At 33.9% G+C, this 13,740-nt stretch overlaps 1 protein-coding gene across 1 annotated transcript; it reads left to right on the top strand.

Moving 5' to 3' along the window:
• Positions 1-821: 821 nt before the first annotated feature.
• On the top strand, positions 822-2,352 carry LOC120210619 (cytochrome P450 94C1-like). Its single transcript, XM_039209322.1, has one exon. The coding sequence runs from the start codon at positions 835-837 to the stop codon at positions 2,350-2,352; it is 1,518 nt and encodes a 505-aa protein (XP_039065253.1). The 5' UTR covers positions 822-834.
• The last annotated feature ends 11,388 nt before the right edge of the window (positions 2,353-13,740 follow it).

The following is a 13,740-nucleotide window of genomic DNA, read 5'->3' as shown; positions in this document are numbered from 1 at the left end:
GTTAATTTTCTTGATGATAACTAACAAACAATGACCATAAAAGATAATTAAAAGTTTAGAATTTTATTTAATAAATTAAACAAGTATAATATTATATTAACTCGTTAATTTAATATAAAGAGATTTTTAATTTAAAAAAAACGTATTTAATTACCTTTTGTACTTGAGAAAACATTTTTCTTAAAAGCGCCTTTCAACCTAATGTGAAGAGTTAAATCTTAGTCTTTTTTCCATCAGGCATCAACATATCCGTTAATTTATTTGAAGACAATATAGAATATATAATTAAAATATAATAAAATCCATAAATTATAATATATAAATATACAACACAAAAAAAGTATATGTTAGTCAATTTTAAAATTAGTACTTTAATTTTTTTAATATTAAATTTTAATATTGATCTCTGATTATCCATCTTCTTTACCTTATAAAAAATATACAACGCCTAAAATTTTACTATATAATTTGCATAATATGTTTAAAGCGAGTGAAAGCTCACATGAGTCTTAATTGAGAGGTAGAAAGCTTGAAAAGGGACGTCCAATTCGGCTGTTTTCATTTCTATCGCAAATGGACCCATTTGTTTATTTTGCGCGCGTGTTATTCATGCAACAATCAAATATTTTCTCGCGTGTCGAGCGGCTAGAAAATACACGTCAGTAAGATCTATATCAATTAAAATAAAATCACAAATGGATTGTTTTCCCCTTTTCAGTCCCCCAATTTAATTTCTTTTATGAAAGTAATATAAAGCCATTACCTCTCTTCATTTTCCATTCATCATCTCATTACTCATATTGCTTCTCTTAAGCTTTATTTTTTATTTCTTCAATGGTCTCAGCACTCTACTCGTGGTTTCCCTCCATGTGCACTGCTTTCTGCATCACGTTCTTCTCGTTCATCCTCTTGTTTTCACTGTTGATCTTCGTTTTGAGGTTGAAGAAGGCCTGGTGTAGTTGTGAAATCTGCCAGGCTTATCTCACTTCGAGTTGGACCAAAGATTTCGATAATCTTTGTGATTGGTTCACTCACCTTCTTAAAAAATCTGCAACCGGAACGATCCATATCCATGTTCTCGGCAATACCATCACTGCAAACCCTAAAAACGTCGAGCACATTCTCAGAACCAGATTTGAAAACTACCCAAAGGGGAAACCTTTCGCTGCTATCCTCGGCGATCTTCTCGGTAAAGGTATTTTCAACGTCGATGGTGATTCGTGGAAGTTTCAAAGGAAAATGGCTAGCCTTGAGCTTGGTAGCACTTCCATAAGAAGGCACGCGTTTGATATCGTCAACTCAGAGATTCAATCCAGGCTTCTCCCTCTTTTCTCATCGATTTCCGGTGAACAACGAGCTTTAGATTTACAAGACGTGTTTCAAAGGTTTTCATTCGATAATATCTGCAAATTCTCTTTCGGGCTAGACCCTGGTTGCCTCGAGTTATCGTTGCCCGTTTCGGAGTTCGCCGAAGCATTTGATTTAGCATCTAAGCTATCGTCGCAAAGGGCTCTGGCATCGTCACCTTTGATATGGAAACTCAAAAAGGCATTGAATTTAGGAACTGAGAAACGTCTTAAACAAGCCATTAAAATGGTGGATACGTTAGCTCACGAGATGATTAAGCAGAGACGCGAGAAGGGTTTTTCAGAAAGAAATGATCTTTTGTCAAGATTCATGGAAACAATCAATGACGACAAGTATCTCAGAGACATTGTCGTGAGTTTCCTCTTGGCTGGTCGGGACACGGTGGCCGCCGGTTTAACGAGCTTCTTCTGGTTGTTATCTCAACATCCAGAAGTTGAGTCGGCCATTCGAGACGAGCTCGAAAGCGTCGTGGGATCGAGCGATGACCACCACCAACCGCTTCCATCTTTCGATCAACTGCGAGACATGCATTATTTACACGCGGCATTGTGCGAAAGTTTAAGATTGTTTCCGCCAATTCAATTCGACTCGAAGTTTGCTCTTGAAGACGACATTTTGCCTGACTGTACCTCTGTGAGGAAAGGGACAAGGGTGACTTATAATCCATATGCAATGGGTCGGATGGAGCGGATTTGGGGCCCCGATTGTCTCCGATACAAGCCGGAGAGATGGTTGGAAAATGGCAGATATGTCCCTGAAAACCTGTTCAAGTACCCAGTTTTTCAAGCTGGGAAAAGGGATTGTCTAGGGAAGGAAATGGCTTTGGTGGAGATGAAATCCATGGTTATAGCTATAATCCGCCGATTCAACATCAGGCTTCTCTATCCAAATAAAACACCAAGGTTCACTCCTGGTCTCACCGCCAACGTCAGAGGCGGCTTACCTTTTCTAGTCCAAGGAAAGGGAAAGATACATGCACAGTAGTCAATGTATTTCTAATTATATTTGGATTTGTTCTAGTTATATACACAAGCATTCCATGCTATCACTGTTGCGTAAGACAGCTATCGGATAGAGCAAAATCTCAACTGATAATTTGAGAAAATAAAAATGAAGATAAAAGAGACACAAAATTTACGTGAAAAACCCCTGAATAATATAGGGTAAAAACCACGGGCAACGGTAGAAGAATTTCACTATGAGAAAATAGGAATTACAACCTCTCTCGATCTACCAATGAGAAAACAATGATAATTCTCTCTAGATAAAAAGGATAAAACAACTCTCAAGAAACTCTCTAAAATCTCTCTAGTATTGGAAGAAAGCTAGAATGCTTTGGGATGATTTTTGAAGCTAAATGAGCTAGGGTATTTATAGTTGAAGCTTAAGGACTAATTTGTAAATACCCTAAATTACAATGACTAAATTTGAGGTTTTACCCATACATAAAAATCAACAAAAATTGCATCACTTTCTGTGCCTAATAATCCAATGCACTTTCGGTGCATTTGTTTTTTCAACAATTTCCCACTTGAAGATTTGATTGAAACAATCATATCTTCACACCATTCTTTCTACCTTGTACCTTCATGTTGCTTACGTTTCTGACAGGCCACAGGAGGATCGACACCAAGTAAATTTATCAGTATTGATCGCCTTCGTCATGAAATCTGCTATGTTGTCTTTGGTATGGATCTTCTGCATATCTATCGTCCCTTCTTCAACCTTTTCACGAATGAAATGGTATTGAACTCGTATGTGTTTTGTCTTTGAATGAAATGCTGGATTCCTTGCTAAATGCAAGGCGCTTTGACTGTCACAAAACATAGAGACATACTCTTGATTGTGCCCAAGCTCCTCCAATAGCATCTTCAACCAAATTGCTTCTATACTGGCTTGTGTAGCTGCTACATATTCTGCCTCTGTTGTGGATGTAGCCACAACTGACTGCAATTTTGAAACCCAGCTTACAGCTCCACCGTTAACTTTGAACACATATCTTGTAGTAGATTTGCTTTTATCCAAATCCCCTGCATAGTCAGAATCTACATACCCATTGATTAGTAAGTTTGATCCTCCGTAATATAATGCAACATTTGAGGTCCCTTTGATGTATCTTAGAATCCTCTTTACAATATTCCAATGCTCTTTGCCTGGATTCGCCATGTACCGACTAACCAATCCCACTGCTTGTGCAATGTCTGGTCTTGTGCATATCATAGCGAACATTAAACTTCCCACTGATGATGCATACGGTACTCGAGACATCTCCATCCTCTCTTCTTCACTGCTAGGACTCATACTGGAGGATAATTTGAAGTTAATAGGAAGAGGGGTAGAAATTGGCTTACAATCTTGCATGTTGAATCGTGACAAGATCTTCTTCAAGTAATTCTTTTGTGAAAGCCAAATCTTCCTATTACTTCTGTCTAGGTGAATTTGCATCCCTAGAATCTTGTTTGCTGATCCCAAGTCCTTCATTTCAAATTCCCTAGCCAGTTGTGCCTTCAATTCTTCAATATGATCTTTGTTGGGTCCTGCAACCAACATGTCATCCACATACAACAGCAATATAACAAAATCGTTATCACCAGACCTCTTGAAATAAGCACAAGGGTCTGCATTAAGTCTGTTGTATCCAAGGCACATAATGAAGGAATCAAATCTCTTATACCAACACCTCGGCGCCTGCTTTAGACCGTACAGAGATTTGTTCAACCTACAAACCAAGTTCTTCTTTTCGTCTTCTTCAAAACCTTCAGGCTGGAGCATATAAATCTCTTCTTCAAGATTTCCATGAAGAAAAGCTGTTTTAACATCTAGCTGTTCCAGATGTAAATTCAATGTAGCACACATTGCCAAGACTACTCGAACTGTTGTTAGTCAAACCACATGAGAAAAAATTTCATTGAAATCAATACCTTCTTTCTGATCATATCCTTTGACCATCAGTCTTGCACGATACCTCTCCACTTGATCGTCACTATTTCGCTTGATTTTGAAAACCCATTTGTTACCAATTGGCTTCCTTCCTTGTGGTAGTGGCACAAGGTCCCATGTATTATTTTTATGAAGGGCTTCAATTTCTTCTTGCATCGCCATCATCCACAGTGAAGCATCTGAGCTGTTTATTGCCTCCTGATATGTTGATGGCTCACCGTCCTCTGTTAAAAGATAGTATGCAGCATTTCCTTCTATAACATAATCTGAGCGCCAATTGGGACGTCTTCTCACACGATCTGATTGACGAGTTGTTGGAGCTTCATAACTCTCTGGTTCTTGTTCATCATGTGCTGGTTCTGCTTCAGAAGAATCTCCTTGTTCAAACTCATTTTCTACATGTATATGTGTAGTCTATGACTTTTCAGCGCTGTCATTGTCTTCTTTTCTTTGTAGCTTATCTTCTACAAAGATAACATCCATGCTAATGATCACTTTGCGGGCAGTAGGATCCCACAAGCGATACCCCTTTACTCTATCAGTATACCCCAAGAATTTGCATTTTCTGGATTTTGGATCCAGCTTTGAAATTTCTTGGGCGTTGTACATCACGTACACAATACTTCCAAATACATGGAGGTTTGAATAATCAACTGGTTTACCAGTCCACATCTCCATTGGTGTCTTCAGCTCTATTGCAGTTGATGGAGCTCGATTCACCAAATAACAGGCGGTATTGACTGCTTCTGCCCAGAATGATTTTTCTAGGCATACGTCCCTCAACATTGCTCTTGTTCTTTCTAACAAGGTTCTGTTCATCCGCTCTGCCACTCCATTTTGTTGAGGAGTGTTCGCCACTGTGAACTGTCTTTTGATGCATTCTTTCCTGCAAAAGTCATCAAATTCTTCGCTTGTGTATTCTCCTCCATTATCTGTTCTGAAACACTTGATCTTATTTCCAGAATCAAGTTCCACCCGTACTTTGAAGTTTTTGAAAGTTGAAAACACGTCTGACTTCTTCTTAATAGGGTGCACCCAACATCTCTTGGAGTAGTCATCAATAAATGAGACAAAGTATTTTGCTCCACCTAGGGACGTTACTGGTGCTTGCCATACGTCAGAGTGAACCAATTCTAGAACACTTTTGCCTCTAGAATTTGATGTGTTGAATTTCAACCGATGCTGCTTACTTGTTATGCAATGCTCACACAAAGGAAGTGATACCTTTGTTAAGCATGGAAGTAGCTTTTGCTCCACAAGGACTTTCATTCCTTGTTCTGACATGTGTCCAAGTTTCTTATGCCATAGCATTGCAGAATCTGAACTACATGAGGCAATAGAGGCTTCTGCTTCTAGCAATGTCTCTCCCTTAAGCATGTATAAGTTTGCAGCTATCTTTTCACCTTTCAGCACCACAAGCGCTCCACGGAACACCTTCATGATTCCTTTCCGTGTTTCAATCTTGCTAGCATTATTATCCAACAATCCGTAGGATAATAAATTTTTCTTCAGACCTTTCATGTGCCGCACATCTCGAACAATTTTAATTGTTCCATCATACATCTTTAATTTGATGGTTCTCACACCAACGATCTCTAAGGCATGATCATTGCAACTATACACAGATCCTCCTGAGACAGGTTCATAATGATGGAAACATTCTCTTCTTGAGGTCATGTGATATGTCGCTCCCGAATCAATGAGCCATATATCTGTAAATCTTTTTCTGCCTTCCACGGTGGTTGACGCTTCATAGCATAGAGCATCTCCATCATCTGAAGTGTTTGCGGTATTGCCTTGTGGATTGGAGTTTTTATTTAGACTCCAACAATCATTCTTCAAGTGACCCTTCTTTCCACAGTGGTAGCACTTTAAATTCTTCTTACTCCTCGACTTCGATCTACCATGTTTATGACTGTTGCTTTGGCCACGTTCTGTTGATCTCCCTCTCATCGTTGTCAAAGCTTCTGCTTGTTGCAGATTTACTTGTCTGTCTTCCTTGTTCTTGCGCCGATTTTCTTCTTGTAGAACAGCAGCTGCAATGTTATCGAAGACTAGACTGGTGACATTACTGTTTGTCAAGTTGATGATGAGTTGGTCGTACGAATCCGGTAGACTTTGAAGTAGAAGTTCAGCACGTTCTTGTTCTCCTATTTTACAGCTTAAGGATGTAAGCTCAGAAAATAAGGTGTTCAGTGTATTTAAGTGCTCCGTCACTGAAGTAGATTTTAGTATACGGAGAGTGTACAATTTCCTCTTAAGGAAAATTTTATTGTGCAGCGATGTGGCCTCGTACAATTTGATGAGATGATCCCATATCTCCTTAGATGTCTTCTTCTCCTCGGTGCTTGACAATACTTCATCTGCTAATGCTAGATGAAAGTTTGCCATAGCATTCTCGTCCATCTCGTTCCATTTGATGTCATCTGCGAAATCCATCGGCCTTTCATTGATAGCCGCTAGACACCCGTCTTTCCTTAGGATGGCCTTCATCTTCAATTTCCACAATGAGAAATTTCTCCCATTGAACTTTTCAATATCAAATTTCGTTGTCATTGCTTCGTTTACGGATAGCTCCCACTATTTCACTATCATGAATAGTTCTCTGGAACCTTCAAAGAATGGGTAATAACTTCTTACTTTCTTATGTTGGAGGATCCACCTTTTGGTGGCAACCACAAAGACAATACGCAGATATTACACACTCTAATCTAGCTCTGATACCAATTGTTGCGTAAGACGGCTATCGGATAGAGCAAAATCGCAACTGATAATTTGAGAAAATAAAAATGAAGATAAAAGAGACACAAAATTTACATGGAAAACCCCTGAATAATATAGGGTAAAAACCACGGGCAACGGTAGAAGAATTTCACTATGAGAAAATAGGAATTACAACCTCTCTCGATCTACCAAGGAGAAAACAATGATAATTCTCTCTAGATAAAAAGGAGAAAACAACTCTCAAGAAACTCTCTAAAATCTCTCTAGTATTGGAAGAAAGCTAGAATGTTTTGGGATGGTTTTTGAAGCTAAATGAGCTAGGGTATTTATAGTTGAAGCTTAAGGACTAATTTGTAAATATCATAAATTACAATGACTAAATTTGAGGTTTTACCCATACCTAAAAATCAACAAAAACTGCACCACTTTCGGTGCCTAATAATCCAATGCACTTTCGGTGCATTTGTTTTTTCAACAATCACAACGTAAATATTAATTTTCACCTATATACAGGGAAATAAAATATCATAAAATAGTTAAAATGCTATGCTGAAACTTAGTCTATTCTCTTTTATTTCTCTAGTGTAATCATTTCTTAAAAATACAAATTATTAATAAAATTATAATAAAAATATTTAAATTATATGAGAAATTAAAATTATAAGAGATGATTGTTGTAACCAACTCCCCTTCGATCCATCTATGTTTCTATATTACGTTTTTTGTCTTCTTATCTCAAAATCAAAATTTAACTTCATTTCTCCACTGATATTTGTTTGATTATTCTATTAATTTATTATTATTTCAGATACTCATATATTAATACACATTTACAACCATCAAATATAAACTAAGATTGAATTATAATAATGATAGATTAGATCAGCACAAATAAAATAGTAAATTATACCCTAATGTTAGATTACGAGAAGAGAAAGTCTAATCAATGCAATGTAAAAGAATATTTTACGAAGGCATTATAAATTTTTCTACATTGTATTTATATTTAAATATAATATACTGAAACGATAATTGTTTAGGCTTCAATAATGGTTCGTACCATATGTTGCATATATAGTATACTCCCTTCGTACTATTATAATAGATTTATTTTAAAAAGTGTAAAAGAATGAGACATACAAAGGTAATATATATATATATATATATATATATAAGTGTTATTATTTTTTAAATTTTTTAACAAAATATTTTGAATAGAACAATTTTAAAAATTAAAAGAGACACATTTAATGAAATAAATAAAATATTACTAAATCTCACATGATCTAATATAGACAGATAAACAGAAATTTTAATTATTAATTAGGGATGCTGATTAATATATTGCTACTATTAATCAAAGTTTAAGAGTTATTATTAAAAAAAGTACAAGAGACGGTTGGGTGTATATATCGGCTTGCCAATTAAGCATATAAATGGGGAAGTTCACACGTAGGAGTGTTTTCTAAAAAAAATAGTAATGAAATATCATCGCCCACCATGAGAGGCTGGCGACGGCGGACAGGTGGGCCGCCGCCCGTTATTTTTTTTCCCTTTGGCAAAGAGGTACTAACATGCAAAGACATGGATGAGCGATAAGTAAGGGTCTAGACCTCTTTAAATATATCTAATTATTTATATTTATGTTATAAAATTATTGAACAAGTTTGTTGTGATTTGGCTTCATAAGACTAACACAAAAAATAATAAATAATCGAAATGTAATGCGATTATGTTAATACATAAAACTTTTAAGTAAAAACATGAAAATAAATATAAAATTAACGGTGTTTCTATAATTTTGTTTGAAATTGTTATTGGTTATTGACAGGACAGAGTCAGGACTAATTATTAGTAAGACTAAAATATTAAATTCTTTAAGAACAATATAATGATTTATTAATTATTTAAACTCAAAATTCAGAAGACAATAACTATTTGTCTAATATTTAAACTTACAATGACTTAAATTATTATTAGACTAAAAATTTTGAGAACATTAGATTATCCACCTTTAGTTCGGTCCATACTTAATTAAATATTTAATAATTTTTAATTTGAATATTTTTTTACATGAACCAAAATAATAGTAGATCAAATTTTATCGAATATATAAATATTTACAGAGGCCGGGGCCCCTTTGAGCCCTAAGGGAGCTTCGTCCCTGTTATTGAGATCTGTTGATCAGGTGAGTGATAAATGATACTCGTGTTGTTTTTATATTGTGTGAGTTTGAACACTAACATTTACTTTAAAAATATAATACCTTTCCACTTATTAAAAAAAATTATCGAGACTTTTTATTAGGAAAATAAGTTATTATTTTTAATTATAAAAATAAAATTACCAATTTTTATAATGTATTTTTTTAAAGAAAAATAGTTTTTCACAAAAAATTGTTGGTGCTTTAAAATCTAATTTTATTTTTTTAAAAGCATTTATTAAAATATTTTATGTTTAAAATAAATAAATAAATAATATATATATATATATATTGATAGTTTGACATTCAAAGAAAAATTGAAGAATAATTGCTTGATTTGATAAAAAAGAATGCGAGAAATGAACAAAACAATATTATTTTCAATAGAATTGATAATGTTTGTAGTCAATTATGTATAGATTGGAGGATCAATTAGCTATATATAAGAAGTTATATATATATATATATATATATATATATATATATATTGAGTTTTTAGGTGTTGGTTTGTAATCAATATAACATTTTATTTTATTTTTAAATTTAATAAATCACAGATTATAAAAATAATAGTTTTTTTCGTACATCTTAAAACAGCTTGCTATCGGTTTTGGAAAATAAAAGAACATTGATGTTTGGTGGGATATACACGTTTTAACCTAATCGAAAGCTAAAGCAACCTATACCTCGTATTTTACTTATTATTTTCCTTTACATTACATTAATTAGACATTACCAATTATAGTTTAGACTTGGAATATTTTAAGTATACATTACTCTTAGTTAAACTTTCAAATATCCTAAAAGACAACTTTTAAATAAAAAATATAGTTTTAAAATTGAGTTTCTCGAACTCATCAAATGATCTAAATTGTTAAAGAAAATACTGTTCTTTTTAAAGGTTATAAACTCGAACAATTACATATATAAGATATATATGCATTGTCAATGATTAAAAAAATTATAAATAAATACTATCATTTTATCAGTTAGACTATTAAAAAATTATGAGTTTCCCCGCCCACATGCATAGGAAAATTTGCAAACCATAAACTTTATATTATATTATATATATTATAATATACTCGTTCGTTACGCTTCACAAGATTAAATTATTTTTCTAAACATAATATATATACTGATTTAATTCTTAAATATATATTATTAGTTATTGCCACTGACTTCCAATTCAAAGGAATCAAGTAGTTAGCCAACACGAAATGAATTTCATGGAACGGTACATTGTATCTTGTCTGTCAATTTGTTCATGTATCCTGTACATTTTATTTCTATCTTAGGTTAACAAATTTGTATGTATCCGTATATTTCTTCAAACACGTATTATCTGCATGTATCAACACCGGTACGTTTTACTTATGAAAACAAATCGTTTTTGAAAGTGAAATAGCATAAACTAACATATATGAACGTGAAATACGGCATAAGATTAGTAGGCTAAGCGCACTTGCACGTTTTAAACAAGAAAATTGAAAAGAATAGTACGGATGAGAGTGATAGAACTCTTCGTCCAAGGAATAATTTTCTTTGCGTTGAGAGATATGATAACTGCGGCCATCCTTTTGCTTTTTTTCTCGTAAAATTTTCCAATAAATTTATGGGTAAAGTATAGTAATGGTCACTGAACTTTTCTAAAGCTTTCATTTAGGTCTCCCAACTTTTAAAACTTACAATACAGCCCCCAACATTTAGTCCGTTTGCAATATGGTCCCCGACGTTACACTGCAGTTAGTACGTTTGCAATATGGTCACTGAACTTTTCAGGCGCTTGTATTTAGGTCTCCCAACTTTTAAAACTTGCAACACAATCCTCAATTTTGTTCTAAACCCCAAATTCCTTTTCGATCTCAAATTTTCTTTTTCGCTTCTCTCTTCTCATTTCCAGTGTAACTTTTCAGTCGGGGATGCATGAAAAATTCTAATCTAACTTTGAATTATGTGGAGGTGTTGACTTGAATAAGGGTCTACTGAGAGAAGACCTGACCAAGGGACTATGGAGACCATCAACGATTCAAGGTGTAATGTTAGATACAGGTCATCTCAGGTGAAGCATAGATGTTCGATGAAATGAATGTGACAAAAAAATGAGAAAAAAATGGGGTTAGAAATGTAGAGTTGACAAATACTACTAAGATGAACTAAGTATCATTGTTGAAAGTCATCAACAAAGCTGGAATTATTTTGTATAAATGACATATAATAATTTCTCCGTTTAATCATTGTGGTTAAAGATTTTCCAACAGATGATCAAATATAATGAAATCTCAAATAACTAATTCACCTCTCAGTCTCTTTCGCTCACATGCACTCTCGTTTGGTTTTTGTTCTTCAATTTTGTGCTATGTAAATTGTAAACCAAAGCAGTGCCCTGTTTTTCAGCTTTTTATTTACAAAGAAAAAATGGAGGAAGAATTGTTGGAACACAACACCAATTGCATTTATTTCTTAGCCTCTCCCCTCACTTGCAAGAAGGTATTTATTTTCTCTTTTGGGCTATCCGAAAGTAAGCTTTTCCTCTTTCGCATTTTCCCATTTTCAGCTCGCATTGTGTGTTTTTTGTTGAAATTTTTATGTTTCTGGAACTGCATGTCAATGATCTGGATATTCAGTGTTAGTTTTGAACCAAAACCACCTAATTTTCTTTCTTTCTTCTTAATCAAAACTTTTAGTACTCCTTATGAAAAATACTCAGTCCATCCGAATACAAGTGAAATAGGGTCTTTGTAACATCCTCAATATCAGGTTAGTGATTAAAGTGTAAGATTTTAAATTCAATGACCAAATTAAATAAATTGAAAAGTGAAGGAATTAATTGAAAGATGTTGGTGTAGGATTAATTAGCAAATGAAGGAAGAGTAAAAGGGTAAAAGGGTCATTGAACAAGTGGATGAATAAAATATTAATTGGGTTATCTTATAACCCACGTGGGGCATATGTAGGAAACAAATGTTTCCAGATTTCTCTTATTTCTTCTTCTTTCTTTCTTCATCTTCTTCTTCTCCCAAACGTGAAGCACCCAAGCCCAAGGTGAGTTTGATTTCTTTTGGTTAATCTTTAAAATTGAAGTATAGTTTTGGTTAAGGAAGACTTATAAAGCATGATGAAAGGAAAATGAGACTTAGAAACTCAAAGAGTTTTGAGTTATGGAGGATTACAGATAAGAGGTGTCTAAGTGAAAATATGAATATGAAGGTTTAAATGAATTTGAGGATTGAATTTGACTTGTCATCTATGAGAATAAGAAGTTATAAGTATTAGAATTAAGTTTGGATAACATGGAAAATTTAGTATGATTCTTAGTCTTATGAATTTGGATGAAATATGGGAGATTATAAACTGTTGGAATGATAGAAATTTGTTAACGTTGTTATAGATGAGTTTAGTAGCATAATAAGGAATTTATACATGAAAATTTGGGTGAAGTGTTGATGAATTTTGGGTGAAAATAGTCTATGTTAGACAGGTGCATTGATACACTATGAATGGGTACCAATGCACAAAGACAATTTTGAAGGTGCATCGATGCATGGAAATTTCGAAGCTATTTTGGGTACCAATGCACCCATAGTGCATCGGTACACTCCTAAAGGAAAAATGATTTTTTAGTTCATTAAATTATCCTAAGTTATTAATACCAAGTTATAAGGTTTAGGATTCTGAAAATCGTCTCAAAATTTATGTTATGTAGATATCAAGCATAAACGAGTTACAGAACAATCAAAGAATTAGGATTGAATCAACGCAAGCAAGGCCAAGATGAGTGCATATTATAAGTATAGTACAATGGAATAAGACTTGTGATAAGTCTAATTCCTATGTTGATTTTTATAGTACAATAGTTATGAACATGCATACATGATAATTATTATGATACATGCATAAGATATATATGTTCATATGATTTGATAAATGATATATGTGAATAGATTCAATTGCACATGTGATATGATAAGTGATATGAGCTATGTGATCACAAGAGAAATTATATGAGTAAATGAACATATGAAACATAAGAATAATGCCCATGGTATACGATATGAGAGCTATAGGTATAATTGGCATGTTAAGAGTCGAGGGTTTCATAAGTCCTTCGGGACAACTCATAGGTCCTTCAGGACATATTCACAGGTCCTTCGGGACAAAATTTCATATGCCACTCAGTGGGACTTATACGAGCTGTGGTGAAAGCAATATTGCACAACCTTAATGTACTCAAATACCTTGAGTTCTCAGTAATGTACATGGGCTTATAAAATATTATCAAAGGTGATTGCATTATTATTGTTATATATTACCGTATTATTATCGTTTACATTGAATTACTTATGACATGATTGAATGAATAGATTGCATGTTCATATTCATAAGAAATGCATCATTATTATATTTATATGCCTCACTAAGTCTATGACTTAGCGTGTAAGTGATATACATGTAGGTACCAAGAACCAAGAATAACAAAAATAGGAGTGACAAGAACAACAACA

The sequence above is a fragment of the Hibiscus syriacus genome, unplaced genomic scaffold (assembly GCF_006381635.1).
Source record: "Hibiscus syriacus cultivar Baekdansim isolate YM2019G1 unplaced genomic scaffold, ASM638163v2 tig00000715_pilon, whole genome shotgun sequence".
NCBI classification, from domain to species: Eukaryota; Viridiplantae; Streptophyta; class Magnoliopsida; order Malvales; family Malvaceae; genus Hibiscus; species Hibiscus syriacus.
Note: the sequence above shows the minus strand (reverse complement) of the source record. Positions and strands in the feature narration are given on the sequence as shown.

Coding starts and splice junctions, on each gene's coding strand:
- LOC120210619 (XM_039209322.1), top strand. CDS start 835: ATGGTCTCAGCACTCTACTCGTGGTTTCCCTCCATGTGCACTGCTTTC.